The 27,469-nt window shown below is 33.6% G+C and overlaps 1 protein-coding gene across 3 annotated transcripts in view; it reads right to left on the bottom strand.

Annotated features, from left to right (window-relative positions):
• LOC145260629 (dynein axonemal heavy chain 12-like) overlaps window positions 1-27,469 on the bottom strand; it is a 572,171-nt gene that overhangs the window by 470,256 nt on the left and 74,446 nt on the right. For all 3 annotated transcript variants that reach the window (XM_080118949.1, XM_080118950.1, XM_080118948.1), the window contains exons 16-22: window positions 27,018-27,224; window positions 19,964-20,085; window positions 14,767-15,052; window positions 12,866-13,051; window positions 10,888-11,088; window positions 5,414-5,608; window positions 3,862-3,983 (exon numbers count right to left, since the gene is read on the bottom strand). In XM_080118949.1, the coding sequence (XP_079975075.1) occupies window positions 3,862-3,983; window positions 5,414-5,608; window positions 10,888-11,088; window positions 12,866-13,051; window positions 14,767-15,052; window positions 19,964-20,085; window positions 27,018-27,224 (1,319 nt within the window). The remainder of the gene's footprint in view (window positions 1-3,861; window positions 3,984-5,413; window positions 5,609-10,887; window positions 11,089-12,865; window positions 13,052-14,766; window positions 15,053-19,963; window positions 20,086-27,017; window positions 27,225-27,469) is intronic.

Genomic DNA, 27,469 nt, shown 5'->3' with positions numbered 1-27,469 from the left:
TGACTTGAATAATGGTGGTATCGTGGAAGTTAAATTTTCACTCTAACGTGTCCGAAGAAATGAGATAAGCAAAAGTTCTTGTTTCTATAAATAAACTTAATTTCAATGTTTGTCATTCTTTCATTTGGGTTGTTTGTCTCTTCCTCAATACTAGAATATATAATATACTAGACCACCCGTGACCCGTTGGGTCAGTACGTTATATTAGCTATGGAATTCATGTATGAGCGTGACACTTGTGGCATAAAGAAAATAGTTTTTTTTTACATAACAGAAGCATTTCTATGAAAGTATATTAAAATGAAAAAAGAATATAGATAGATTTCTATGAGTCGTTCTGTTTATTATAATTGTTATTTTTTTTTAAATTACAGTTACTGAATTATAAGTGGTTGGTCATACTTATAGGTAAATATGCACTGAACAGGTATCATAATCCTTATTATAGATAAATTCAAATTTTGATATATCATCTTTTAAATGAAATTGTTAGTTGAAAGTACAGAATAATAAAAAAAACACTCTCCACATGTTAATAATGGCTTTTTAAATAGAAAATGAAAATAAAAGGTAACTTTTTTCATTTAATTTAAGCAAACATTCAGTACCCATTGTGTAAAGGAAAACACTATTTAATGTACCTATTTACTATGCCTCCCCACGGGACAGAGTTAGACACCAGGGTCGTTTTTTAACGTGGAGAAAAGGTACAAAAATAAAAATTGTCTCAGTCGTGAAGGATTTCTCCTCCACCGAAAGAGAACAAGAAATAGAAGTGCAGCATCTGAAGAACAGATACTACACTTTGATCTTGTCCCGAAGGCCTTACTATTTAATGTAATAGAAATATGTGCATTTACCGATTCAGCTTTCCGTTTGGAAATGTAAGCAGACGACTTTAAAAAACATGGGAAGAAGAAAAAGAAATTTTTTTGTAATAACGCCCTCTAGTAAAAAGGTCTGCATTAGTTAAGGGGGATAACTCTATCCAGTTTTACATCGCTGTCCTTTTCTCTCTCTCACACATACACGTAACTATTTCTCGCGTACGTAACGAAAACAGAGGGAGTAGGAGTGTTGAAATCTATTAGAGGGAAAGTGAGAGGTGTTTTCTTTCCATAAATTGTATAGGGTAATATTTCATATTATTAATAGATTCATAGATAAATAGATTTTATAATATATATTATAATTATCTATGAATCTATGTATTATTTGTATATATAAATAACTATTTGATCAAATTAAATGAAATTGTTTGTATTAAAAGCGATATAAAAATTCCGGAATTGGAATAACGGATTGAAGACGTTGCTATTTACGCATGCGCAACCGGATGTTGAAAACCGGAAATCTGATTGCAAACATACAAGATCCATAGACTTTTAGTATTATATAGATTTTATAAGTTTATATGTTTCGTTATAGAGATAGGTTTTCCAGACCGTTTATATGTAAACAGATACATAATAGCATATCTGTATTCGTGTAAATATATATATATATATATATATATATATATATATATATATATATATATATGAATGATCTTGATCACGTTGTACAATGGGGAAAGGAGTGGCTGGTTACTTTTAATGCATCTAAAACCAAGCTTCTATCTTTACATCATCAACGTTCTGATCCACATCTGGCATCAATTAAAATGAATGGCTCTCGTCCTGGGGAGGCTTCAAGTTTTGACAGGCTTCTGGGCTTGACCTTTACTCCTGATCTTAAATGGAACACGTACATCAAATCTGTTGCCAAGGCCGCTGGAAAAATGGTCGGATCCTTCTATCGATTCAGTAGATGCAATTCTCTATCTATATAAGAGCCAGATACATCCAAGGATGGAATACTGTTGCCACATATGGGCAGGAGCTGCTAGAAAAGACTTGTCCTGCCTTGATAGGGTTCAAAATAGATTTCGTGGCCTGGTGGGAGATGTCCTTTTCTCTTCGCTGCAACGTCTATCTCACAGAAGAGATGTTGCGAGTTTGTCTCTGCTTTATCGTTATTTTCATGGAAAGTGTTCGACTGAGCTTCAATCTATGGTCCCCCCTCGCCAAACTTTCACAAGAAACACTAGACTAGCTGAAAACATTATCAATAATTTTCCCCACTCTTTATCTGTGCCTAAACCTAAACATAGATTCCATGATCTAAGCTTCTTTCTTAGAACTGCACGCCTGTGGAATTGTCTTCCGTTTTCCTGCTTTCCAGTTGTCTATAATATGGTTGTCTTCAAGTCCAACGTGAACAAGTTTCTGATGAGCCGTTCCACTTCAGTTAACAAATTTACCGAACTTCCATTACTATTGATTACTATATTGTCCTTTTAACTACTCTACACTCTTTAACCCTTATCCTTGAGTGGCCGATCGGCCTTGATAAGTGGTGACGCCTATGTAAAAAAAAAAAAAAAAATCAGCCTTTTCACTTATTCCATATTTTTCTTGGCCTTCATTTGCCAACTGAACTTTTACCTAAACTGTTCTGCATCTACTGACCCAAGAACTTTTACCTACTCTTTCAATGTGGCCATACCACTGAAGTCTCCTGTTCTTCATACATCTCCCTATACTGCCTGGATTTAATCTTCCTCTGAGGTCATCAGATCTAAGCCTGTCTCTTATGACTCACATTACATTATTCATCATATCATTCTCATATTATTTCCCTCCATGCAACGCATGTCCTCAGCCCTCACTGGCAATGGTTCACTTTCATACATCATCATACTGTACTGACATGCCTGATGGACTCTTTCCTTGGCCGACAGTGGTAACCCTCCAATAGTTTGTAATAGCAGAAGTTCTCTGAATTTAACCCATCCTTTTTCACATAAATACTGCTGTAGTCTCAAGACTCAAACATCAACTTCCTCGCAACCTAATACTGGATTGTTTTAGCCCTCATTTTTGCACAGAAAATGTAAATCTTTCATCTGCTTGAGCCTTGACGCATGCACAATATTATTTTTTTTATTTTTCATTTTTTTACACTCCCATTCATCCCTAACAAGGCATATCGCCACTTGGACGTAAGGGGGTTACTATTTGGGACCATGCATAGGAAAGACTAACACATGTTTACATTACATTCAAACTTCTGCATATCAGTACAGTCAAGGAAGCAGGTAACAGGAAGGGGATTCCAAAGTCTAGCTGATCGAGGGAAGAAACTATTAGAGTAGAAAGCTTTCTGGCATTTAGGGACCTCAACAGTGAAGAGGTGTGATTTTGTTGCTAAGCAGGTTTGTCGGGAATATGTATGTTGAAAGGGCACAAGTGAAACAAGTTCATCTGAACACATTCCATTAAAATATTTGTAAAACAGGCACAGAGATGCAACATTGCAGCGATGGGACAGGGGTTGGAGTTTAGTTGACAAAGTGGGGCCTACTAGATTGAAAACTCTCTTTTTGACCCTACTCAAGAGGGAGAGGCAACAATACTCCATGCATTAGTGAATGGTGGCTTTGTAGAGACACAGGATATTCTCTGGTGTGATTAGTCTTCTAACACAATAGAGGGAACCCACCTTCTTTGCAGAAGCCTTCCCAATGTCCTCAGTGTTGGAGAGGCATCTTGTAATTGTTAAAGGAAAGCAGCTTACTCTTACTAGCAATGAATGTTAATGGCGGTTTAATTTTTTTTTAATTTTGGTACAATGAAGTTTCAAGTCCTATTTTGATACAAATTCTCCACTTTGGTGCACTGGAGGCTCAAATCCTCTCTTTTAATACGATGGAGGTTTAAGTTCTCCATTTTGGTGAAATAGAGAAATGTTGCAAAGTTATTTCATATGAGACCAACTTTTTTTCAATGATTTCGAAAATATCAGAAAAAGAAAACCTACCTTGGAAAAAACAATCTTTTTTTTTCTAAATAAGCATTCAACCCCTTGTTGATTTTTTCCAGGTTATTGTTGCACTCAACAATCTTCTCCAAAAGACCTGGCAGGCCAGTAGCAGCCATCACCTGAAAGAAGTAAAAGAAACAAAGACTGAAACCGATATTTTCATTTAGCACACCTGCGCACAATTTTAATGCTTCAAAAACCAAGCTTCTCTCCTTTCATCATAATCGCTCTGACCCTCATCACACCCCAATTGAAATGAATGGCTATCGTCTTGGGGAAGCTCCATGTCTTGACAAGCTTCTAGGACTGACCTTCACTCCTGATCTGAAATGGAATACATACATCAAATCTGTTGCCAAGATTGCTGAAAAAATGGTTGAATCATTCTATCGCTCCAATAGGTATCCCATTGCTGATACAATCCTCTATTTGTATAAGACCCAAGTATGTCCTAAAATGGAGTACTGTTGACACACCTGGGCAGGAGTTGCTTGGTGTTTGCTATCCAGTCTTAATAGAGTTCAAAACCGATTTGAAACCTAGTAGGTGATACCTTTTCTCTTCCCTGCAACCTCTTTCCTACAGAAGAGACGATGTGAGCCTGTCTCTGCTCTATCATTACTTTTACGGCAAGTGCACTTCCCCCACTTTCTATTTGTGACTAAATCTACACACAGATTTCATGAACAAAGCTTCTTTCCCGGAATTGCCCACCTGTGGAACACTGTTCCACTGATTTGCTTTCCAGTTGAATACAGCATGGCAGCCTTTAAATCTAATATAAACAAGTTCTTGTTGAGTCGTTCCCATAAATAATCAAATTCTACCAAATTTACACTATAACCGATTACTAAACTACCACCTTACATTCATTAACTCATATCCTCGAATGGCATTTGGGCCTTGATAAGTGGTGACTCCTAAGTAAAAGTAATTTCCTAGATCGCCTGCAGATAAACTGCTTTGAATGGAGATACCCTAGCTGTTTGTTTATCAAGTCTCAAGTAGTCAACTTCTGGGTGGTAGCATGATGACCACTAACAAAGGCCAGCATTAGTTGGAGGTGAAAAAATTCCAGATGTGAAGGGGAGGTAGTCAGAGCTAAACTTTTGGAGGTTAGGCTAGCAATTGGAGTTGAATGTTCGATGAGACAGTAGAATTTTTTGTGGGCTTATGGTGAGTTGAACCGATGTTCCTCTCTATGCAAGGCAAACCTTTGGGACTCTTATCTAAAGAACTGGATTAACATAACTTCAGTTTAGTCAGGCAAAAATCTCATTTTGCTATTCTGCAAAGTTTAGAATTAGGTAGATTGAAATCTTCCAATTAGAATTCGAATAAAACTACATGTCCTACCTCTGGTGTCATACAGACAGAAAATCACCAATCTTACAGGGTGAATGAACAAGGAAAAAAGCTACACTCTTAAAAGTATAAAATGCAAAGATGAGCTAAAATTCTTCGATGGAATCATCACTGATCTTTTTATCAATTCAAATAGTGCCAAATAGTTTGGACGAGCTTCATCACTCTGTTAGAGTTGAATTACCTTTGGATCTTTCATTGTGTGTTTCATGATGGCCCTCCAATGGTTGTCAACAATCTGGAAAATGCGTCCTTCTTCCGGCATCTGTTGCATGATATCTTCCGAGGAGAAGATGGATTCTAGGTATAACCACTGTGCCTGCATCTTCAGCCATTCATCTATTGTGTCTTGCGTGCGAATTAGTCTCTCTTCCCATTCCTGAAGAAAGATAAAAGAAAAATGTTAAAATGGTCTGGTAGTTTGCTTCAAGTATTGCTGGTAAATAATAAATATACAGAATTGAATGATAAAAGTGTTGCCTTAAAGAAAATAACACTACAGCTTTATTTAAAAACTTTTATTGAAAACATCAATTCAGATAACTTGATTATGTAGTAGAGCTGATATCTATCCAATGTAGTCGCTTTCAGCCTCAATCACTGCCTTGATATGGGTTCGAGCTAGGAGCATATCTTTTCACAACCGCCAGCGGGAGCTTGGTGAGTACTCGGTAGATAGCGGCGATCAGGCTGGCTTTGGTGTTGTGGGAGGTCATGTTGGTGATGTTCTCGATGTATGATCAAAAAAGTAGTCCAGTAGGTTCAAGTCAAAGAGGAGGAGGGTAAGTGAGAGAAGAGTACAAAGTCATAGCACTCCTTCTGAAGCCAAGCTTGGGTCTCTTTGGGCCGGCGCTGAGTCCTACCGCCACACTCATGGTCTGCCAGTGGCCATCTGATTGCACCAGAGGATCACCACACTCTTCAGTACATCCAGGTACACCTTGGTGTTGACTTTTAAGCCAACTTCGAAGATGTGAGGTGGCATGATGTGGCCCTCACTTGAAACCACATCAAAGACCATAACCGTGGCCATAAACTTTGTTTTTATCACCCTCGGCACAGCCCTGTAATTCATGGCAATCCAGCGATGCCTTTTGAGGGTGTTATCAATGGTCCTGTTGTCATAACTTGGATCGGTAGAGAGCATCAGTTGTGCAGCGGCACATCTCCGATCTCGCTCGTTGAACATTGTGTCACATTCAGACATGATAGAAGGCTCGTATAGCTCCTGTGATTTGTACATAACTGGCCAACTATTAGATGGTCTGAAAACAAAAAGGAAAACCGGTTTTCATCAAAAGGAAATGGAATCATGGCGTCTTTTCTAGGGCGAAAACTTTATCGTTCCACCCCGTATGTATTTAATAAGAATATTTGAGCGGTTAAAGAAGCATTGGAGGATTCTTTAAATGTAAATTTATCAAAATCTACGAAGCTCAACAAAATGGTGGAGCTTAAGTATATGAAGAGAATTACAGACAAGAAGAAATCAATATATTGATGTATATAGATTTATTTGTGTGATTCAATAAGGAAAATACATCCAGTAGAGAAGGTGTTTTAAATGCTCTTTATACCTAGGCATTTATAACGCTTTCTCCCATTCAATCATTTTTCCTATTGAATTAACAAATGAATATATATATATATATATATATATATATATATATATATATATATATATATATATATATATATATATATGAATGTTGAATATTTGAATAGTCAAGTCGCTGCCTGATGATATCTGTTGTTTGATTGAAACAAGTGGCTGTTTGTAGCAGCAGGATGTAAACATGTTTATATAACAATAAACAAGTATTATATATATATATATATATATATATATATATATATATATATATATATATGTGGAAATATACTTTATTTCCTTATGATATATACTAATCCTTATGGCGTAATGAAAACGTATTTACAGCTTCTCTTCCAATTTTCGGAATTTTATCATGACAAAATGCACATTACTTCTTTTTGAGGGATTGCTATTTCTTCTGATGAGTCAAGGGCAAAATAGATTCACTAATTGATACAATAATTAAGTAACTGATTTTGTGCTACGAAACAGATACTGTCAAGAATTATAAATGGTAACTGAATTAAAGGAATAAATTGTAGGATGGTCAACATCATGAATTTGGAATATAGACTTTTGTCATTTATTCTATATATATATATATATATATATATATATATATATATATATATATATATATATGTATATATATATATATTCCAATATATTGCTTTGTCTTGTCTATAATTCTGTTCGCATGTATTTATTAAGGGTGTTTGAAATGTAGAAAAAAGAAGTAACAAGGAAAGATGAACAGAAAAATTCTTGAAAAATAAATACATAAGATGAGATGTTAAAACTGTGTGATAGTTTGCTCGAAGAAAATAAAGTAAATAATGAATATACACATTTATAAAGCTGTTTGCAATGCAGAAAAAAACGGAATGATGAAAAGGGCACAGCTCAATGAAGTTTCCAGCTTAAAAGTCAACACCAAAGTGTACCTGGATGTGTTGTAGAGTGTGGCCGCTGGCAGACCCTAGGCGTGGCAGAAGGATTCTGTGCCGGCTCATAAGTCCAAAGAGACCCAGGCTATGCTTCAGAAGGAGTGCTACGACTTTGTACCCTTCTCTCACTGGCTTCCCTCCTCCTCTGACCTGAACTTGCTGAAGTACTTCGTTTGGTCATATGTCGAGAACATCACCAACATGACCTCTCACAACAATAAAGCCAGTCTAATCGCCGTTATCCACTGAGTATTCACTGAGCTCTAGCCGGTGCTTGTGGAAAAGACATGTTCCCAGTTCCAGACCTGTATCGAGGCAGTGATTGAGGCTGATGGCAGCTACATTGAACAGATATCAGCTCTATTTCATAATCAAGTTATCTGAATTGATTTTTTTCAAAAAGGTTTTAAAATAAAGCTGTAGTATTGTTTTCTTTAGGGCGACAATTTTATCACCACACCATTTATTGTCCACAGTGATGATTTGTGTGTCTGTTTGTGCGTGTGTGTGCGTGTGTGTGTGTGTGTGTGTGTGTGTGTGTGTGTGTGTGTGTGTGTGTGTGTGTGTGTGTGTGTGTGTGTGTGTGTGTGTGTGTGGAAAGAAAATGGTCCATTGATATGAGTGAAAAATGGTATTAGCTTTAGTGTCTCTGTCTGCTTAATGACCAAGGAATGATAAATCTGATTATTCTCTCTAATAATCTCAATCTGGAAACTGTCTGCAACCTTTGATCCTGCGGTCGTAGAGCTTAAAAATCTGACCTACATATTAAGAATGCAGTTTTTGTAACACACAAATTTACCATAAGAGTTAAAACACAGCTGTCGTAAATGGAAGGCCGTTTCACTAAAAGTCATGTGACCTGCTGACGTTGCAAAATAAGGTTAGGCGATAAACGACTATTATGAGGATAGTCATTTTCTGTTTAAATTCTCAAAGAAATTGCTGATGGATTCATAAAACTGGTTCAAAAGTGATTGTATTTTCCTTTTCCAAAAAATAAAGCATTATTTTACATTTGGCCACGTGCAATTAAAAGGGGTATTTTTTGTCAATAAAAATACTGTAGTGGAATTTTTAAAAAATTTTATCTTCTTTATTATAATATCGAAATCCGACAGTCATAAAAATGAGATTTTATTAAAAAACAATTACTTAATTATTATGGCAATTTTAACTAAAAGCGGTGTTATCTACTTAATTTTCATGTTGCAATCAATTAAATATTACTGGAATATTACATAAAGCAAGTATTTCCATTATTTAATGAAAAAAAACGACCTCGTCATGTTTGCTTGTAATGTGTGACGTAAACACAAGGGAAATAACCCATTTCTCCTAAATTGGCCTAAGTTTTTGAAACTTTCTATAAATTAATTACCTCCCCTACTAATATGCACACTATTCAGTTTATTATGTAAGCAAAACTTGCAAATATCCCGAAAACTGTTTTCCTTAGTAATTAATTTTCTACCTTATCGTTTTTCGTAATTCTTGAATATTTTCATTGCTACGACATGACAATTAAGTAGATACCATTGGTTTTGCTTGAGATTCGATATTTCGATCTTCAAATTTCACTATTATAACAAAGAAAAACAAATTATTAATTTAAAAATGCACCAATTTAAAAATAATTTTAAATGAGAATTTTTTTACAATCCTTTTTCTTGATGATGCAGCAAACATAGGCATGACGTCATTTTGCAGTGACCAGGCCTGATTTATGGTGGTCATAGTTAAACACACATTCACAAGCACAAACGCCAGACAAAGCAAACAGAATATAAAGTATAAAAAGATTATAAATAAAATAAAACAAATAAATATGTTCTAAAATAGAGTACTGTTGCCACATCTGGGGTGGAACTCCTAAGTGCATCTGTTCTTGTCTTGACAGGGTACAAAACCGTCTTCGAAATCTAGTAGGCAAGGACCTTTTCACTTTCGTACTTTCTCATTTTCACAGAAGTGTCTGTCTCTGCTCTATCCTTATTTTTATCGTAGATTCTCGACTGAGCTCCAATTGAATTATGCCGTCTTTTCTAAGGCGATAATTTTATCGTTCCGCCCTGTAGTAGTTGTTATTGTTGTTCTAGGGTAAAATAGATTCCCTAGCATTTATCTCCCTTTGCTGATCCTTTTTTTCTTAGGGGTTTCCTTCAGCCTCATGAGCATCAAAGGCTATTTGTTAATGATCTGTTTAACTGCTTCCTTTACGTCCCTTCACATTGTAGTTTTCGATCTCTTTAAGTATCTCAACATTTTTTGAGCATTACAGTTAGAATTATTGCTTTTCTTCTCTCTCAGAATAGAATTAAATATTGCTGAGATCATTGTTTTATTTAAGCAAACTTCATTTACCTTTTGCTCACGGGTGAAGCGACTATCTAACCTCTTGTAACTTGGCATAATAACAAAGCATAATTTCTCCTTTGTAGCAATATTTTGTTCCTTGCTCCAAATATATATTCCTTTCTGCATATAGATTAAGTCTACAGCTCTGTTTAGTTTTTAGTAAACTCTTTGCCTCTGCCTTGTCTTCATTTTGTATTTACATGTTTCTCAAATAACGTTTTAATTCCTTTTCAGTTTTACTTTACCCCAGAGATTTGATTGTAAATAGCAATTTATGCTAACTGTCCGAGGTCTGCACGTTTCTGCAAAAGACACACATCCCAGAGACAATACAGTAGTAGTAGCAGTGGTAGTAGTAGCAGTGTACCCCCCAGTAATTACTGCCTTTCATAGTTGTCGTCTCACCACGTTTTTGGTCAACAAAACCACTGGCCTGCTTTGCATAGGACTGAAACCACTATCTTCAGACAATACTCACCTCTATTCATGCCTCTATCCACTGCGCCACAGGGGCCCGTGGTACAGTGGATAGAGGTGTTGAATCTCTACGGTTTCAGGAGTAACGAGACTCAGCATTCCTATCCTGTTGCACTTAATCATCTGAAGAAAGCCAGAGGATAAGTTCGCCGAAACGTGATGCAACAACAACTATGAGGACAACACTCTGCAAATAAATACTCATCAAAAAAAAATAATAAATGTTTGTAATGTTATTTGAGAAAAAAAAACGGAAAAGCTTGAGACTGCGGTTCAACTTGCCTTGATCTCTTTCTCAAACGGTTTGATGAAATGTGATCCTCTCATCGTCTGAGTCTTGATGATTTGATCGTCCAACATGGTCTGAATTTCATCGACTGACGAGAGAATCGACACATTTGAGTCACGATAGACACTTGTGTTCAACTTGATCTCTTCCCATTCCTCCTTCATCTTCTGCATATTTTTTTCCAATGTGAATTCCTGCAAAGAAAATGAAATAAACATTAATCAATTTTGTATGAACTCATCAAGTTATGGGACCAACTTCATAACGTACTCTTTATTACATCCTAAGCTTCTTAGAGATCAAACCATCAATTTAGCACAACACCCTACCTGAAAACCCATCCTCCAGACTTCTCAGCTTAAGATTCACAGGCAACATGAATTGAAACAAATACATTGAGGATATTGTCAAGGCTGCTGCAAAGACGGTGGGCTCCCTCTACCGTGCTAGAAAATTACTCCCACCAGAGAGCATCCTATATCTTTAGAAGCCACAATTTTCTCATGCATGAAATATTGTTGCCATGTCTGAGCTAGTGCATCTACGACTAGTCTCTCACTCTTAGATGAGAGCTAAAATGTGCCTCAAATCTAACAGATCCTGCACAGTCGGCTAAGCTCCAACCTCTGTCCCATGGCTGCAATGTTGCATTTCTGTGCCTTCTTTACAAGTATTTTAATGAATGTGCTCTAATAAACTCATAGCACATGTGCTCCCTCAAAGTACATACCTGACAAGCAGCAAAATTCCACCTCTTTCTTCATTGTTGAGGCCCCTAGATAACAGAAAACTTTTTTACTCTAATAGTATTTTCCCTCCGACTGCTAGAATTCTTTCTATATTTCCCACTTCCAAGAATGTACTAAATTGCAGAATCATCTCACTGCTCAACTCCCCAAAATCCTCTATCAGACATGATCCCAAATAATAACCTCTTATGTTCTAAGAGGCAATATGCCTTGTTTGAGTGAAAAAAAAAAAACGATTGCTTATGATTTTTCAAAATAAGACCATTTCCATAGAAAAATAAATCATTAGCAGAACACAATGTATGAACTTTAATTTGATCGACTTGAAAATTAAACAATCATATTAGATGAATCCTTTAAAAACTATTTCATTTGATTTGTTTCAAAATTAAACAATCATATTAGATAAATCCTTTAAAAGCTATTTTATTTAATTTATTTCAAAATTAAACAATCATATTAGATAAATCCTTTAAAAACTATTTTATTTAATTTATTTCAAAATTAGACAATCATATTAGATAAATCCTTTAAAAGCTATTTTATTTAATTTATTTCAAAATTAGACAATCATATTAGATTTGATGCCTATGTAAAAAAAACCCTTTAAAAGCTATTTTATGGTATTTATTTCAAAATTAAACAATCATATTAGATGAATCCTTTAAAAGCTATTTTATTTGATTTATTTCAAAATTAGACAATCATATTAGATAAACCCTTTAAAAGCTATTTTATTTGATTTATTTCAAAATTAAACAATCATATTAGATAAACCCTTTAAAAGTCATTGTATTTGACATACTGCAAAATTAAACCATCAAAGTATTCGCCCAAATGAGTGAGGCTACCTTTATTTAATCGCATTAAATTATTAACTCAATCTCATAAGATAAGATACTTTTTTTTACATCATAGCAATCTTTAAAATGAAGCCATCAAATTTCTAATACAACCGTAAAAAAATGCTTCGTATTTTTCAAAATTGGACCATGAAACTTTTAACTTCACACAGTGAGGCACTTTTTATTTGAACCATGAAAGTATTATTTTAACCCATTGAAGGCCATTTTATTTAATCTTTAAAATCAAACAAATGAAATGATTCGCTCAAACGAGTAAGACCACTTTTATTTAATCACCGTGAAGATTATTTCACTTTAAATGTAAATCTGAAATTTTTTCGTGATAAATAATGGCTTAAGGAGTATTGAACACTCACCTTTGAAGCACCGACGCTTATAAGTCCAAAACTCTCGAGCATCGACTCGAAATCATTTTTGACCATCTTGCGCAAAGTTGTCCCCGTGTCAGGGGTCAAATTGAAGCCGGCAATCTCAGACATTTGTTCCCAGTGACGTGGCCGCATACCTTTATTGCACATGATTGTTATCAAAGGAATGTTTTCCTAAAAAAAAAAATTTTTTTTTAAAAGTTATCAAAGGAATGTTTACTTAAAAAAAAATAATTTTTTTTAAGTTATCAAAGGAATGTTTTCCTAAAAAAATAAAAACAAAAAGTTATCAAAGGAATGTTTACTTAAAAAAAAATAATTTTTTTAAGTTATCAAAGGAATGTTTTCCTAAAAAAAAAAAATTTTTTTTAAAAGTTATCAAAGGAATGTTTACTTAAAAAAAATAATTTTTTTAAGTTATCAAAGGAATGTTTTCCTAAAAAAATAAAAACAAAAAGTTATCAAAGGAATGTTTTCCTAAAAAAATAATAATAATAAAAGTTATCAAAGAAATGTTTTCTTAAAAAACAAAAAAAAAAACAAAAGGTTATCAAAGGAATGTTTTCCTAAAAAAAAAATAAAAACAAAAAAGTTATCAAAGGAATGTTTTCCTAAACAAAACAAAAATATGGAAACACATCAAACACGAAATCAGTGAACATTCTACTTTTGGTTCAATTAATTCAAAATTATTGATATCATATCATTTATAATATAAAGGGCAGCCTGTGTTTATGTGTGTATGCTTAGCTAAAACTAAAAAACTACAAAACTAATACCCACAAAGTAGCTTTTTTTTTTCGGCATTGTTCCGGATGAATTTATATAATTATAAAACTGTGTGGATCTTCTTTGTTTGCATCTTGTCTTTGATGATTGGGCGATTCCATCTTTAAAAAAACAGGATGATAGGTGAATTTGTAAATAAGAACACTAAGAAATACTTTAATATCTTAAAGAGATTTTATAACTATAATATTTTAAAATAAATATTAACAATTATTTTTATACATAAGCAGTTCTGTTCCATGCTTGTACAAGCAGGGAGACCTGGCATTGCCAGGGAGTGAATGAGGGTCAACGAATGTTCCATACTTCCAATACTTTTATTGTCATCGAAATCAGTGAAATTGCCCATTTTACAATCAAATTGATTGATTGCTAGCTCTAGTCAGGGACTCACCTCAGTGCATCGGGAAAGCAGCTTCACATCTCTCCTCACAGTGACTTAGTTCACAATACATGGTAGTCTACATTGCACTGTGAAGAATCTATGGTTGATTTTATAAAATTATTTTATATAATGGGTCGAAGTAAAGTTTAAAATGCAAAAGTTGGGTATCATATCAGCTATCATAGTTCAACTATGTTCTAAACAGAAAAATTCATTTTGAACGCACCCCTGTCTTCTCTAAGAACCTACTCTTGATTTTAAATGCCGGGCCTTTCTGACTTTACGGTGATAAAACTTCCCACGTGCACTTGTGATGTTAGGCTATATAAGATTGCTAACTTTGGTCAAAATCGAACTGTTCCTTCTTTAATAAGATTTTGTTGATTATCAATTGTCGATACTTATCCGAGACATTCCGATACAAAACCTACTTAAGAACACTCCTAGATACATTAAATACATTTGTAAGAAATTAAAAAAAAATGGAGTCTACAAGCAACGCACTCACATACACACAAAATGCCTTTTATAGATGTATATATATTTAATATATAAAGATAAGTCAGTCGGATATTGATATTAGACCTAAATAGCATTGCATTTGATAATTAATTTATCCTTAAATGTCCTTCGACTTTGATACACAGTGAACCATAACTCTTCAGCAAAAGAAAATTTTTTAAAAAAGCACACCAGCCTGTGAAACTTTTTTTACCTTAAACTCTTTGATCTCATCCAAAACGATGACGCACACGTCGAGGGCGGCTGGCATTTGCAGTTCCTCCGCCTCCTCTTCGCCCTCCTCCTCTTTGTGGGCTTCTTCACCTTCGTCGAAACGCTTGTTCTTCTTGCGCTCGCGCTCACGTTCTTCTTTCTCCATCAAGATCTTCTTCTCTTTCAGCTTGAACACTTTATGGATTTTGAATATCTCACGGCTGAACTCGTCGATGCCTTTCTCGATATCGTCGGAGTCAAGGTCAAGAAATGCCCCGTCCATCCATCTTGACAGAATGAGAAAAGAAGAAAAAAAATGTTAAAGATTGGAAAAGATCTCTTCATGGTTGATATAATATAAATGAATAAATGCAAAAGTTTCATTGTCAAACTGATTGTCGAGGACAATGCCAGATGGAATACATTGAATAGATCTGTAACATCCACCATTTGACAAAGAAGATTCCTCGAAATATATCATGAAACATTGGCACACGCAGTAGACCTCTTCAAGTAAGACATATTGATACTTAACACCACACTTGAATATATATATATATATATATATATATATATATATATATATATATATATATATATATAGAGAGAGAGAGAGAGAGAGAGAGAGAGAGAGGAGGAAGAGAGAGAGAGACACACACACACACACACACCGATCCACACACGCACACACGCACACACATATATATATATTTGTATATTTTGGCAGCAAGTCATTATTCATGCACGTCTAATTGAACATGACAGAGTTATTTTTTCCCGATTTTTCTGGATATCTTTCCCATTCGCTGAGCGGTCTTTTTAATTTCAGCTGGCATGTTGTATAAAATGGCGCCCAAAAGTTGTTGTTCAGCCATATTCTACTCAAGCTCTTCTATCGGTGCATCCGATTATCATCAGGAGCGATTGTTGTTGTTATCATTTTCTTTTTCTTTTCCTTTGGTATATTATAAAAAATAAATTTAAAAAAAATGATAAATACACCAAGCCTCAAAGGAAAAGAAAACAAAAACGATAACAATCTTTGAGGCATTGTTAATCCACATTAATAAACCAACGATTAACCAGACTCAAAATGAAACGAAAGGCACGCTCAAGTGTTTTTGAGTATTTTAGTGATTGTAAGCGATTTTAATCGTCTTTTAATTATCTTTTCATTTCATCTCGCTATTTTCATTTTTCAATTTCATTTTTTATTTGTAACTACTCGCCTGAGGATGACCAATGAAGGTCGAAAACGTTCGCGATTATGGGAAATTTCTTTTTTCACTCAGAAAAAACGTTCGGAAAATGGTCCGACAAAGAAAAAAGGAGGATTACAAGAAAAACAAGCAAGAGTTGTCCGTGCTATTTAATGAAACGTGCATAAAAGAAAAAAATGCTGCCTAAATATACTAATATATTATATATATATATATATATATATATATATATATATATATATATATATATATATATATATTGTTATACCGGCCTTCCTTGAACTGAGGAATTTATACTGATAAGCACTATAAATAGCGCTAGTAATTCCAACACCGGTGAGAGAGATGCGACTGCACTTCAATTGCTAGCCGAGTTCTCAGCAGATATATACGCTTTCCTATCTTTGTAAATTATTGTTAATACACTTGTTCCTTAACCGAACCTCGACTTGATTGTTCTAATTTTCACTGTTGTTCCACGACACAACACACACACACACACACACACACACACACACACACACACACACACACACACACACACACACACACACACACATATATATATTGATTTGCAAATTGTCACTTGTTTTCGTCTTTTTACCTTAACACAGACTACATTCCATTCCTTGCATTGTGATAATCTTCTAAATCTCTTATATATATATATATATATATATATATATATATATATATATATATATATATATATATATATATATATATATATTAGTGATGGAACGATTCTAATATTTTTCCCTATTCCGATACAATTCTGATTCTGATTCTTTATAAATCTCTATGTATTTAACTATAAAGTTGTTATTTATTTCCGATTATCGTAAAAACATATGTTAAATGAGCAGATATTTTCTCAAACATAAGAATGCACTTTTGGGGGGGGGGTGATCAATAGATTTTACTTTTAGTGTTAATTAAAATCAATGAATATTTATTATTTTATCGTTATTACCAGCGATGGAAGATTTTACTCTAAACAAAATTAAATAAAAAGATATTTAAAAGAATCGTTTTTGGCATGGGAAAATAGGCATAAATTTTTTCGATTCCGATACCCTCCCAAAATTTCCGATTTTTCAATTCCGATTCATCGTCTCAACACTAATATTATATATATATATATATATATATATATATATATATATAATCCTTGGCTTGGGAGATGTGCTAGTCTAGCGGCACTGACGAGTTGTGATACAACAAAACAGGACTGTATGTCGATGACTATATATATATATATATATATATATATATATATATATATATATTTCAGAGGTTCTATATCATCAATTTTTTTAACAATTCCAGAGGTTTCATAACATCAATTTTTTAACGATTTTAGAAGATTCAGAGGTTCCACATCATAATTTTTATTAACAATTCCAGAGATTTCAGAGGTTTCATATCATCAATTTTTTAACGATTCTAGAAGTTCAGAGGTTCTATATCATAAAATTTTTTTAACGATTCCAGAAGTTCAGAGGTTTTATATCATCAAATTTTTTAATGATTCCAGAAGTTCAGAGGTTTTATATCATATAATTTTTTTTACGATTCCATAATTTCAGATGTTCCGTATCATCAATTTTGTTTTACGATTACATAGGTTTCAGAGATTCCATATCATCAAAGTTTTTAACGATTTGAGAGGAAGCTCCAAGGTTCCTTATCATATTATTTTTAACGACTCCAAGGGTTTCAGAGGTTCCCTATCACCAATTTTTTTAACGATTCAAAAAGTTCAAAGGTTCCATATCATCAATTTTTTTTATACATTCCAGAGGTTGTAAGATTCTCTTATCCTCAAATTTGTACGATTCTAGAGGGGTCAGAGTTTCTCTATCACCATTTTTTTAACGATTAGAGAGGCCACAAGGTTCCATATCATATTTTTTTTAATGCTCCCAAAGGTTTCAGAGGTTCCCTATTATCAAATTTTTTAACGATTTCAGAGGTTGCAGAGGTTTCCTATCATCAACTTTTTAACGATTCCATCGGTTCCAAGGTTTCCTATAATCAGATTTCTTAACAGTTCCACATGTGTCAGAGGTTCCATATCATAAAATTTTTAACAATTTCAGAAATTCAGAGGTTCCCTATCATCATTTTTTTTTATATGATTCTAGAGGTTTTAGATGTTCCATATCACCAAAATTTTTAACAATTCTAGAGCTCTAGAGGTTCCACATCATAAAATGTTTTTTTTTATCAATTCCAGAGATCATAGAGGTTCCCTATCATCAACATTTAATGATTTCATAAAAAAAATTGTAGTGAGGGGGGGGTAAGGATAGAAATGCAACCTAAACTTAAAAAAAGTTACTTTCATTATTTCTCTGTTCGCTTAGCTTTCTATTTACTATTCATTTCTTTATTTCTGTAGTGAGTGGAAATAGGAGATAGTCAAATCAAATAACCAGTGATCGCAAAGCATCCTGTCCCTGCCTGCTGAAAAAAATTGCATTAAATTATGAATGATCAACGACAAAGTGAAAGGTTCTGGAAGAATTATTTCACGAATTACAAGATAACCCAAATCGCCATACACCCATGGAATCGGTGATAAAATTAACATTCCTACGTTCAGATTGTAGCAGTTTCTGAAAACAAAAGATATTAAATGTGTACTACACTTTCCCAAACATGTCACATTGGAACTTCTGATCCCTTTTGAAAGCTAAGTTTCTATTCTCACTCTTCAAAGCCATCGCAATATACAACACTGTTTTTTCCTTGCAGAGCTGAAGAAATAAAATGAAATTTTGCTTACTTTTTTTTCTGCTTTTCTCCAGCGGACCGCAGATGAGAAAAGTCGTATGAAAGAATCCTTAAGGATGGAAATTTGCAGATTCGTCGAGAGTCAATAGCAAAGAATGTTACAATGAAAGTAACGACAACCATAGTCCCTTATATGAACACCAAGAGGTGTCGTAGCGGTTGCCATCTTGCGAGAGCTTTGCCACAATCACAGACCTCCAACGAACAACACCAGTATCCCTTTGCCTACGTTGGTAGAATGAGTCTGTCAAAGATGATAACAATGAAGCTCTTCTAGAACCAAAAGGTCTCTCGTCAGAGTCTTAACCGCCTAAGAAAGAGTGGGTAACACTTAACCGGGCCCAAGCGAAGGTTGCCGAAACACGGGACAACCTACACAAACAGAACTTGAATGCCTACTAGACACTATCCTCAAGTGTCGAAGGTCTCTCTGTAAAGGGGTTTGTCAGAACAACCTGGCATGAGGATAATTTTAACTACAAGTAAACCCAGACCAAATATTCAAAATCACATAGTATTCGCAGCCCAAATAAGATCTCCTAATTATGGCTAACCCACATTAGCTTTTGCGAGGAATGGTGCACCTTCTCCAAGTGATGTTACCTCAAGCAATAGCACAAAGCTTGATATTCCACCAGACTAGATAAATTCTTGTTCTGGAATCCAGTAAGACGAAGAGACTAAAACAAAAGATATACTACAACATATGAAAATGGTTAATTGAGGAGGAGAGGGAATTTATGTTCTCAATTTCTTTACTAACTCAAGTGTTTGAGAGATAAAGGACTTTAATAGAACATTCGAATATCTATGTACCTCATATAGAGTTCAAGTGTTTTCTGAGAACTTCAATCGAAGTAAAATAAAACAAAAATGTAGAGCTATATACAAGATAGTCAGTGTACCTGCAGCACCGATGTGTAGACTATCACACGCATCCTCATGGACTGTTTCCTAATCGAGGCATGCTCTGAGGTGAACCTGAAGGTTGCCTTGGATACTGCCGGACAAGTGACCTCAAGATGGAGTGGAATACTATGATGATGATCTTCTGCCCACATTTTCCCACGCATGTAACATTTGAACCTTCTATCCTAATTCCTCAGTGCCACCACAATATAGGGCACATTTTTTTTTCTTCTTTATAGATCTAAATAAATAAAATGAAATTTTGCTTACTTTTTTTCTGCTTTTTGCCAGCGAACGACAGATGAGAAAAGTCGTATAAATGGATCCATGAGGGCAGAAATTTCTTCGACTTCTGGATATTCAGTCACAGCATACTTGTAGAGAACTTCTTCCTAAAAATATTGAATAAAAAGCAAGAATCTATGACGTTAGATAAAGTAAAAGTAATATGCACACTTCCTTATAAGAATAAAACTTTAAGGCAATTTCATGTTCGGATGTACGTTATCACCTTTCACCTTTTGATTTTAAGGATAGGAAATCCGATATCTAAAGATGCAATGCAAAATCGTTTTATATATATATATATATATATATATATATATATATATATATATATATATATATATATATATATATATATAAAATTACAATAAGTTTACCAAGGTAATCAAAATGGTAAACTTAAAATATATTATAAATATTAAAGAGTTAATATTTACAAGTAAAGTAATCTCAACCAGATGTAAAAGCTCAATAAAACCGAAAAGGAAATAGAGCTTACAAGATTAACCTTGTCTGTCTGTGTAAGGAACGGTCTCTAACAAACTACTCTGCTATTTTTGGTCTACAGATTTGAAACTTGATATATAGGGTATTTGAACCTTTTCTTTTACTGTTATGTCATCCCAAACAAGGCACAGAGCAACTTAGTTGTGAGGGGCTACTATTTGGGACCAGATTTGCAGGAATGCTATTTAGGGAGTTGGGTAGCAAAATGTCTGTTTTCATTACACTTGAATTTCTGTCAGTACAGTCAAGGAAGTAGGGGCCCGGAGAGAATTATAAAGTGGAGCAGTCTGAGGAAAAAAGCTATTCGAGTAGAAGGCTTTACAGCGTCTAGGGATCTTTACAGTATAGAGGTGAGATTTTGTTGCTTGTCGGTTTGTCGAGAGTATTGTCATCGAGGGGGTACTAGTGCTTTGAGTTCATCAGAACACTTGCCATTGAAATACTTGTAAAAAGATGCCACATTTTGGCGATGGGCCAGAGGTTGGAGTTTAGTTAATAGTGTGGGACCTATTAGGTTAGCAACTCTTTTTTGAATCCTTTCTAGGAGCGAGAGACTAGTGGTAGATGCACCAGCCCTTATGTGGCAACAATACTCCATGCATGGGCGAATCGTGGCTTTGTAAAGATACAGGAGACTCTCAGATGTGAGTAGCCTTTTAGCAGGATAGAGAGAGCCTACCTTCCTTGCAGCAGCCTTGGCAATTACCTCAACATATTTGTTCTAAATCTTGTTCTCCGTGAATGTTAATCCTAGGAGCTTGAAGGAAGTACTTTCAGGCAGTGTATCATCAGCCATAGCAATGAATGGTTGAGAAGGTTTCTTGTAATTATTAAAGGAAATAAGCTTAGTCTTTGCAGCATTGAACATAACCAACCAGTTATGGCCTCATTCCACTACAGATTGTGGAACAAATTCGATTTTACTTGGTAAAAATAGCTGCTAATGAGTCAAAATCGAAAAAAAAGTTGGAATTTGGCAAACTAAAGGTGTTACTTCTATGCGTGCACAAATATACATTTATATGTTTAACAATCTTTATTTTCAAGGTTTTGATAAGTATATTGACATAGCTCAGATGATAATAGATAATGTGGAGAGCTACATGATTTGGTTTCAATTTTAGCTTATGACACCCGAGTCATATCTTTTTTAACTTTTGAAATCACTACTATATATGAGGCACAATATAATAATCAATAAAGAATTGGTTCTATAATAATAAATATGAAATCTGCATCAATTAAAATATCATATTTAAACGTATTTTACGATCAAGCCAGTTTTTTGACATTCATTCATCATTCGATAGTAATCGTGACACATGCTAATCAAGGTTCCATTCTCGATACTGGGCCATTTAGATGATCTTTTATCTGTTGAGCTAAGGAATTTATTCTGTATAGTTCTAGAGGTTCACACTCCCATGACTTGTCTCCTCTCTTTGGGTTGGAATAAGTTTATTGCTTACTGCCTGATGTGCTCTGAATGGGGAATGTCAATGGGGCTACCCAGGCGATTTTTAAAAGGGCATTGACTTGACTCTCCCCACCTTTCAATTTTGTGTCACATCTTCCTGCGGGAGTAAGGAATTACATACCGTGATTTGTGGCAGTTATGGTTCCAGAATCATGACATGTACTTCTGTAACATAATTTTGTTAATGCATCTTTCGTTAATTATGCAACTGTGTTTCTCTTGGTTATAACGGTTAATCCAAGACCATAACAAATGCCAAACAAAATAAGTATACGTGCAGATGCATTATGAAATGTAGTTTAAACTTTATATGAACAAAGAATCCACATAAGAAATGTTTTTAAATATTACAGACCCCACGTTGGTGGGTATAAGGTTAGCTAGTTTGAATTCTGACAAGGGTCACATTTAGTGCACATCATGGTAACCTTAATCAGAATCGTTCCAAGAGACAGGTGACGTTGAGTTGAGGCAGGAGACAGCAGGTCAAACAGTAGACAAATCGATGACGAATGACGTCATGTTTTTGAGCTGAGAGTAAAAGCTTTTCAAATTAGTCTCCCTATGAAGCCGTGTAAACGAGACACCATCAATGATATAGAAAAATCATAATTTTAGTTAATGTTACCCATATTACTGTCCATCTGCGTCACTCATGTCAGTTAAATTAGAAAGTAAAAAAGTAAACAATTAGCTAAGAAAACATTAAGTCCATTTTCTCCAAATAAAAAGCTTGAAGAAAACTCAGCGAATGTCTCCTTATGTCTTTCTTCATGAAAGGAAGGTTATTTCTATAGTGAGCACTAGAGAAAATGGTGACGATGAAAAGAACATTAAAAATAGCACATATAAACATTCTGCACTTACAAATAAAGAAGTGTGGTGAATTAGAAGAAAAGGTGGCTCGAAGTCCACAGCTAACAGTGTCAAATAAAAAAACATTTGCATCATACTTAATTATTTTTTGCATGAAATAATGAAAAAAAAAATGTTATAGTGTCCTTGTTTGAAATTTGTTTTTTGTATTATAAAAATATATTATTTTATTAAATGTTTATTGATTTCTTTGTTTTTTCTTTTTAGAAAAAAAAAAAATTTGACACAATTTGCAGTGGACTTCCAGTCACCTATAAATTCTGATTCACCAGAACTTCTTTTGTTATTGAAAATGTAACAGAAAAAACAATACTTAAATGAATATAACTCAATTCTTATACACATTTAAAAAAAAAAAAAAAATGGCAGCTCTACTGTATATTCGCATTTCATATTTGATTGATAAAGAAGATAGAATCTTCGAAAATTCTCACTCCATAATGACAAAATAAGGTTTAATATATTTAACAATATATTAAACCTTATTTACTCAAAAAAGAAATCCTTCAAAATATCGGACACATGTAATCAACAAGAAAGAAAGTTAAATAGATCTGTAATTAATTAATTTATTTTCTATAATGATACTTATATACTAGCAGAGAGACCCGATATTGCCCGGGATTGAATAAGGATCAACGAATGTTCCACACTTCCAATACTTTTATTGTCATCGAAATCAGTAAAATTGACCATTTTTCAATCAAATCGGTTGATTGCTTGCTCTACTCTTAGACCCACTGCAGTGTACCAAAAGGAAGATTTGCATACCTTCTCGCATTGTAGGCTATATTGCACTGTAGAGAACCTAATGTTGATTTTCTAAAATTATCTTTATATAATGGCTAAAATGAAAGTTTAAAATGTAAAAATCAAGTATCATGGTTCAATAGTGCTCTAAACAGAAACATTCATTTTGAACACGCTCCTGTCTCATCAAAGAACTTACACACCAGGCCTTTTTGTTTGTGCAGTGATAAAACTTCTCAAGTACACTTGTGATGTTAGGTTATATAAGGGTGTTAATTTTGGTCAAAATCACACTGTTCCTTCTTTAATCAGGTTTTCTTGATTATCGATTTTCAATATTTATCAAAAGTATTCTGATACAAAACCTATCTAAGAACACTGACAAACACATAAAGAACATTTGTATGGAATGTAAAGAAAATTGGCCAAGCCGTTTTAATTCACTAATTCATCCCCCCATTCTGACTTGTATCACATCTCCTCGCGGTGGGAGAGAAGTAAATATCGTGTATGTTGTAGTACAGCATATTTGCACTAAGAAGTACAACTGTTGTTCTCTATGTATTCCGTTCTGCAAATACAAATACCTTTTTCTAACTCCACTATAACAATATGGTAATTTATAAATTTAAATGTAGTTGCAGTGCCGAATACATGGCTTAAACAACATTAAGATTGAATAGTAGAGTCCAACAACACATAACTTGCAAAATCCGGAATGGTACCTACCAACCAATAGTCGTTCTTAGTAACACATCCGGGTCTTCAATAGCTGATCATTCGCTTAAAAACTCGTCATGCTCTTCATTATTTCATAAGAATAAACATTGGTAAGCATTGTTAAATAATTATTTTTGTGATAGGCGTGCTGCAGAAAATTTAAAGAGCTTAATTGTGTGCCGTCATGTTAAAAAACAAACAAACTTGGAAACTACTGCACTAGATATTAGGTTACAAAAAGAATATACTCATCATCATAGTTATTTTTATTTCATAAATGTTATGGTGTGATGATGATTTATCCTGTTTCTTGCCTATGGGCTCTTCTAGATATCTATAATGTAAATCTCACTTCTTTGTTTAAATGTATGTATGTAATGTATGTATGTATGCCTCGCAAAACTTTCCGCAGAGGCGACAGATTTTCACGAGATCAGTATCGTTTTAAAGCTCGACCCTTCAGACAACAAATATCGAAAAATTGGCTAAAACCATTAATTTCTTCACACACACACACACATATATATATATATATATATATATATATATATATATATATATATATATATATATATATATATATATATAATTTTCAGTAATGTGATTGATAATTTAAAATTCAAATTAGAATTAAATTAAAAATACGTTTCACAAGAAGGAACAACAACAAAATCAATAATTTGTACGATCGTTTCGGAAAACAATGTTTTATTGTGGAGACATTAAGCCACGGATAATAATTTTTACATATAGTATTTTTAACAAACAAAGTTTCCTCATCAGCAAAAGTATTGGGAAGGATTTTTAATATATGTAAAAGACACCATAAATAAACCTAGCATTAAAAGTAAGGCAGATGTATCTGGAAAAAAATAAAATAAAAGGTATGTATTTACTTGATAAGCAAATTAATATGGGTTAAAGATAGAAATAAAATAGAATAAAATTATAAATCTGAATTTGGTTTAAATATAATATTATAATAATATATTTCTAATAAAATTCATAGACACACACATATATATATACATATATATACATATATATATACATATATATATACATACACACATATATACACACATATATATATATATAAATATATATAATTATTTACCTTTTAATTCTTCGCCTTTTGAAATCAGCAATTAAGGTCAAAGCATTCATATGGATGTTTATTGTAGCTTTTCAACTTATGAAATGATAAATTTTCAAAGAGAACGCTAATGTAATATTTTATATCGGTTAGCATACGTTTGATATATATATACATATATATATATATATATATATATATATATATATATATATATATTAGTTTTACAGAAATTCAGAAAAACATTGGTACCGTCGGTTTCAAGCCCAAACACAACGGGAAACCGTTAATGGTAACACGTAAATAATGTTTGGCTCTCGTCAGCCATCTTGCTTTCTGCCCCCTTTTTCCATTTTTTTCTTCTTATCCTAAGGTGTGTAAGCCGGGGGTTCTTCTGTGATATGGGTTTCTTTCTCTAGAGTGCTCGACCGCCGGGCTGTCGGTGTTCAACTGTCACTCCTAGCGGGGGCAGAAAACAAGATGGCTGACGAGAGCTGAACATTATTTACGTGTAACTATTAACAGTTTCTCGTTGTGTTTGGGCTTGAAACCGACGGTACCAATGTTTTTCTGAACTTCTGTAAAACTAATAAATAAATATTCAGCTCTTATATCGAAAAAGTGTTTCTTTGTAATCGAGCACTTTGTCGGAACTCTTTCCCCAAAATACAGTAAGCAAATATATATATATATATATATATATATATATATATATATATATAATGTGTGTGTGTCTATGAATTTTATTAGAAATATATTATTATAATATTATATTTAAATCAAATTCAGATTTATAATTTTATTCTATTTTATTTCTATCTTTAACCCATATTAATTTGCTTATCAAGTAAATACATACCTTTCATTTTAATTTTTTCCAGATACATCTGCCTTACTTTTAATGCTAGGTTTATTTATGGTATCTTTTACATATATTAAAAACCCTTCCCAATACTTTTGCTGATGAGGAAACTTAGTTAAAAATACTATATGTAAAAATTATTGTCCGTGGCTTAATGTCTCCACAATAAAAACATTGTTTTCCGAAACAATCGTACAAATTATTGATTTTGTTGTTGTTCCTTCTTGTGAAACGTATTTTTAATTTAATTCTACTTTGAATTTTAAATTATCAATCACATTACTGAATATTAAATTAGCTCTAGGATATTCACCTATCGAGCTTATTATATATCTAAATTACAATGAGCACTTTTTCTTTTCCTGTATTTTAATTAAATTAGTAATTTTACTATTACATTGAAATACACTCTGCTCTTTAGACTATTGTTCTAATCTCCTTTATATATATATATATATATATATATATATATATATATATATATATATATATATATATATATATAAAAAGATCTGTTGTTTTTTCTTGTTTTGTTTTTTTTTACGGGCATAAAAGTTATCCATGTTTCAGGTATAACTCGTCGTCAGCATGGCTAAATATTTAACAAGGATCAAACTCCTAACTGGTGTTTATCAGATACTTAAATTCGCAAATAAAAAGGTTGAACATTTTCAATAACTTAAAAAACCAACCAACCCTAAACCCGTGGAAATATAAGACAGGACCCCCAAAGCGGTGGATGGATGCTTACCTTGTTGATCCAAGTGATCAAATCTTGAGCTTCCGTCAATCTTTTCTGCATAGCTATGCCGTCTTTCACGTATTGCTGCATCATGTCCAGCTCCCCAAAGTCGTTGAACTCGTCGACACGATGTTTGATTTTCACCAGTTCAAGCATGAGTTTCTCCCTCTGTTGAATCAACTTCCTCTCTCCCTTATGCCAATACTGATCCATCAGCTGCCATTAAAGAAGACCAGATTGAAACAGAGAAATAGATTCTTTAGATTCTTTGCGGCAAAACATGTGGTTTAATTTCTATTACAAAACTCATAAAACAACTTAAAGTGTGCTATGTTGGCTTGCTAATTACTAGTGATGGAACGATTCCAATATTTTTTTTATTCCAAAAACAATTACCGATTCCGTACTAAATTCCCAATTCCGTTACAATTACTGATTCCGATTCTTTCATCATCATCATC

Source organism: Euprymna scolopes, chromosome 36 (assembly GCF_053919585.1).
Source record: "Euprymna scolopes isolate OS-2025 chromosome 36, ASM5391958v1, whole genome shotgun sequence".
Taxonomy (NCBI): Eukaryota; Metazoa; Mollusca; class Cephalopoda; order Sepiida; family Sepiolidae; genus Euprymna; species Euprymna scolopes.
This window is presented reverse-complemented; position numbering and strand designations above follow the sequence as displayed.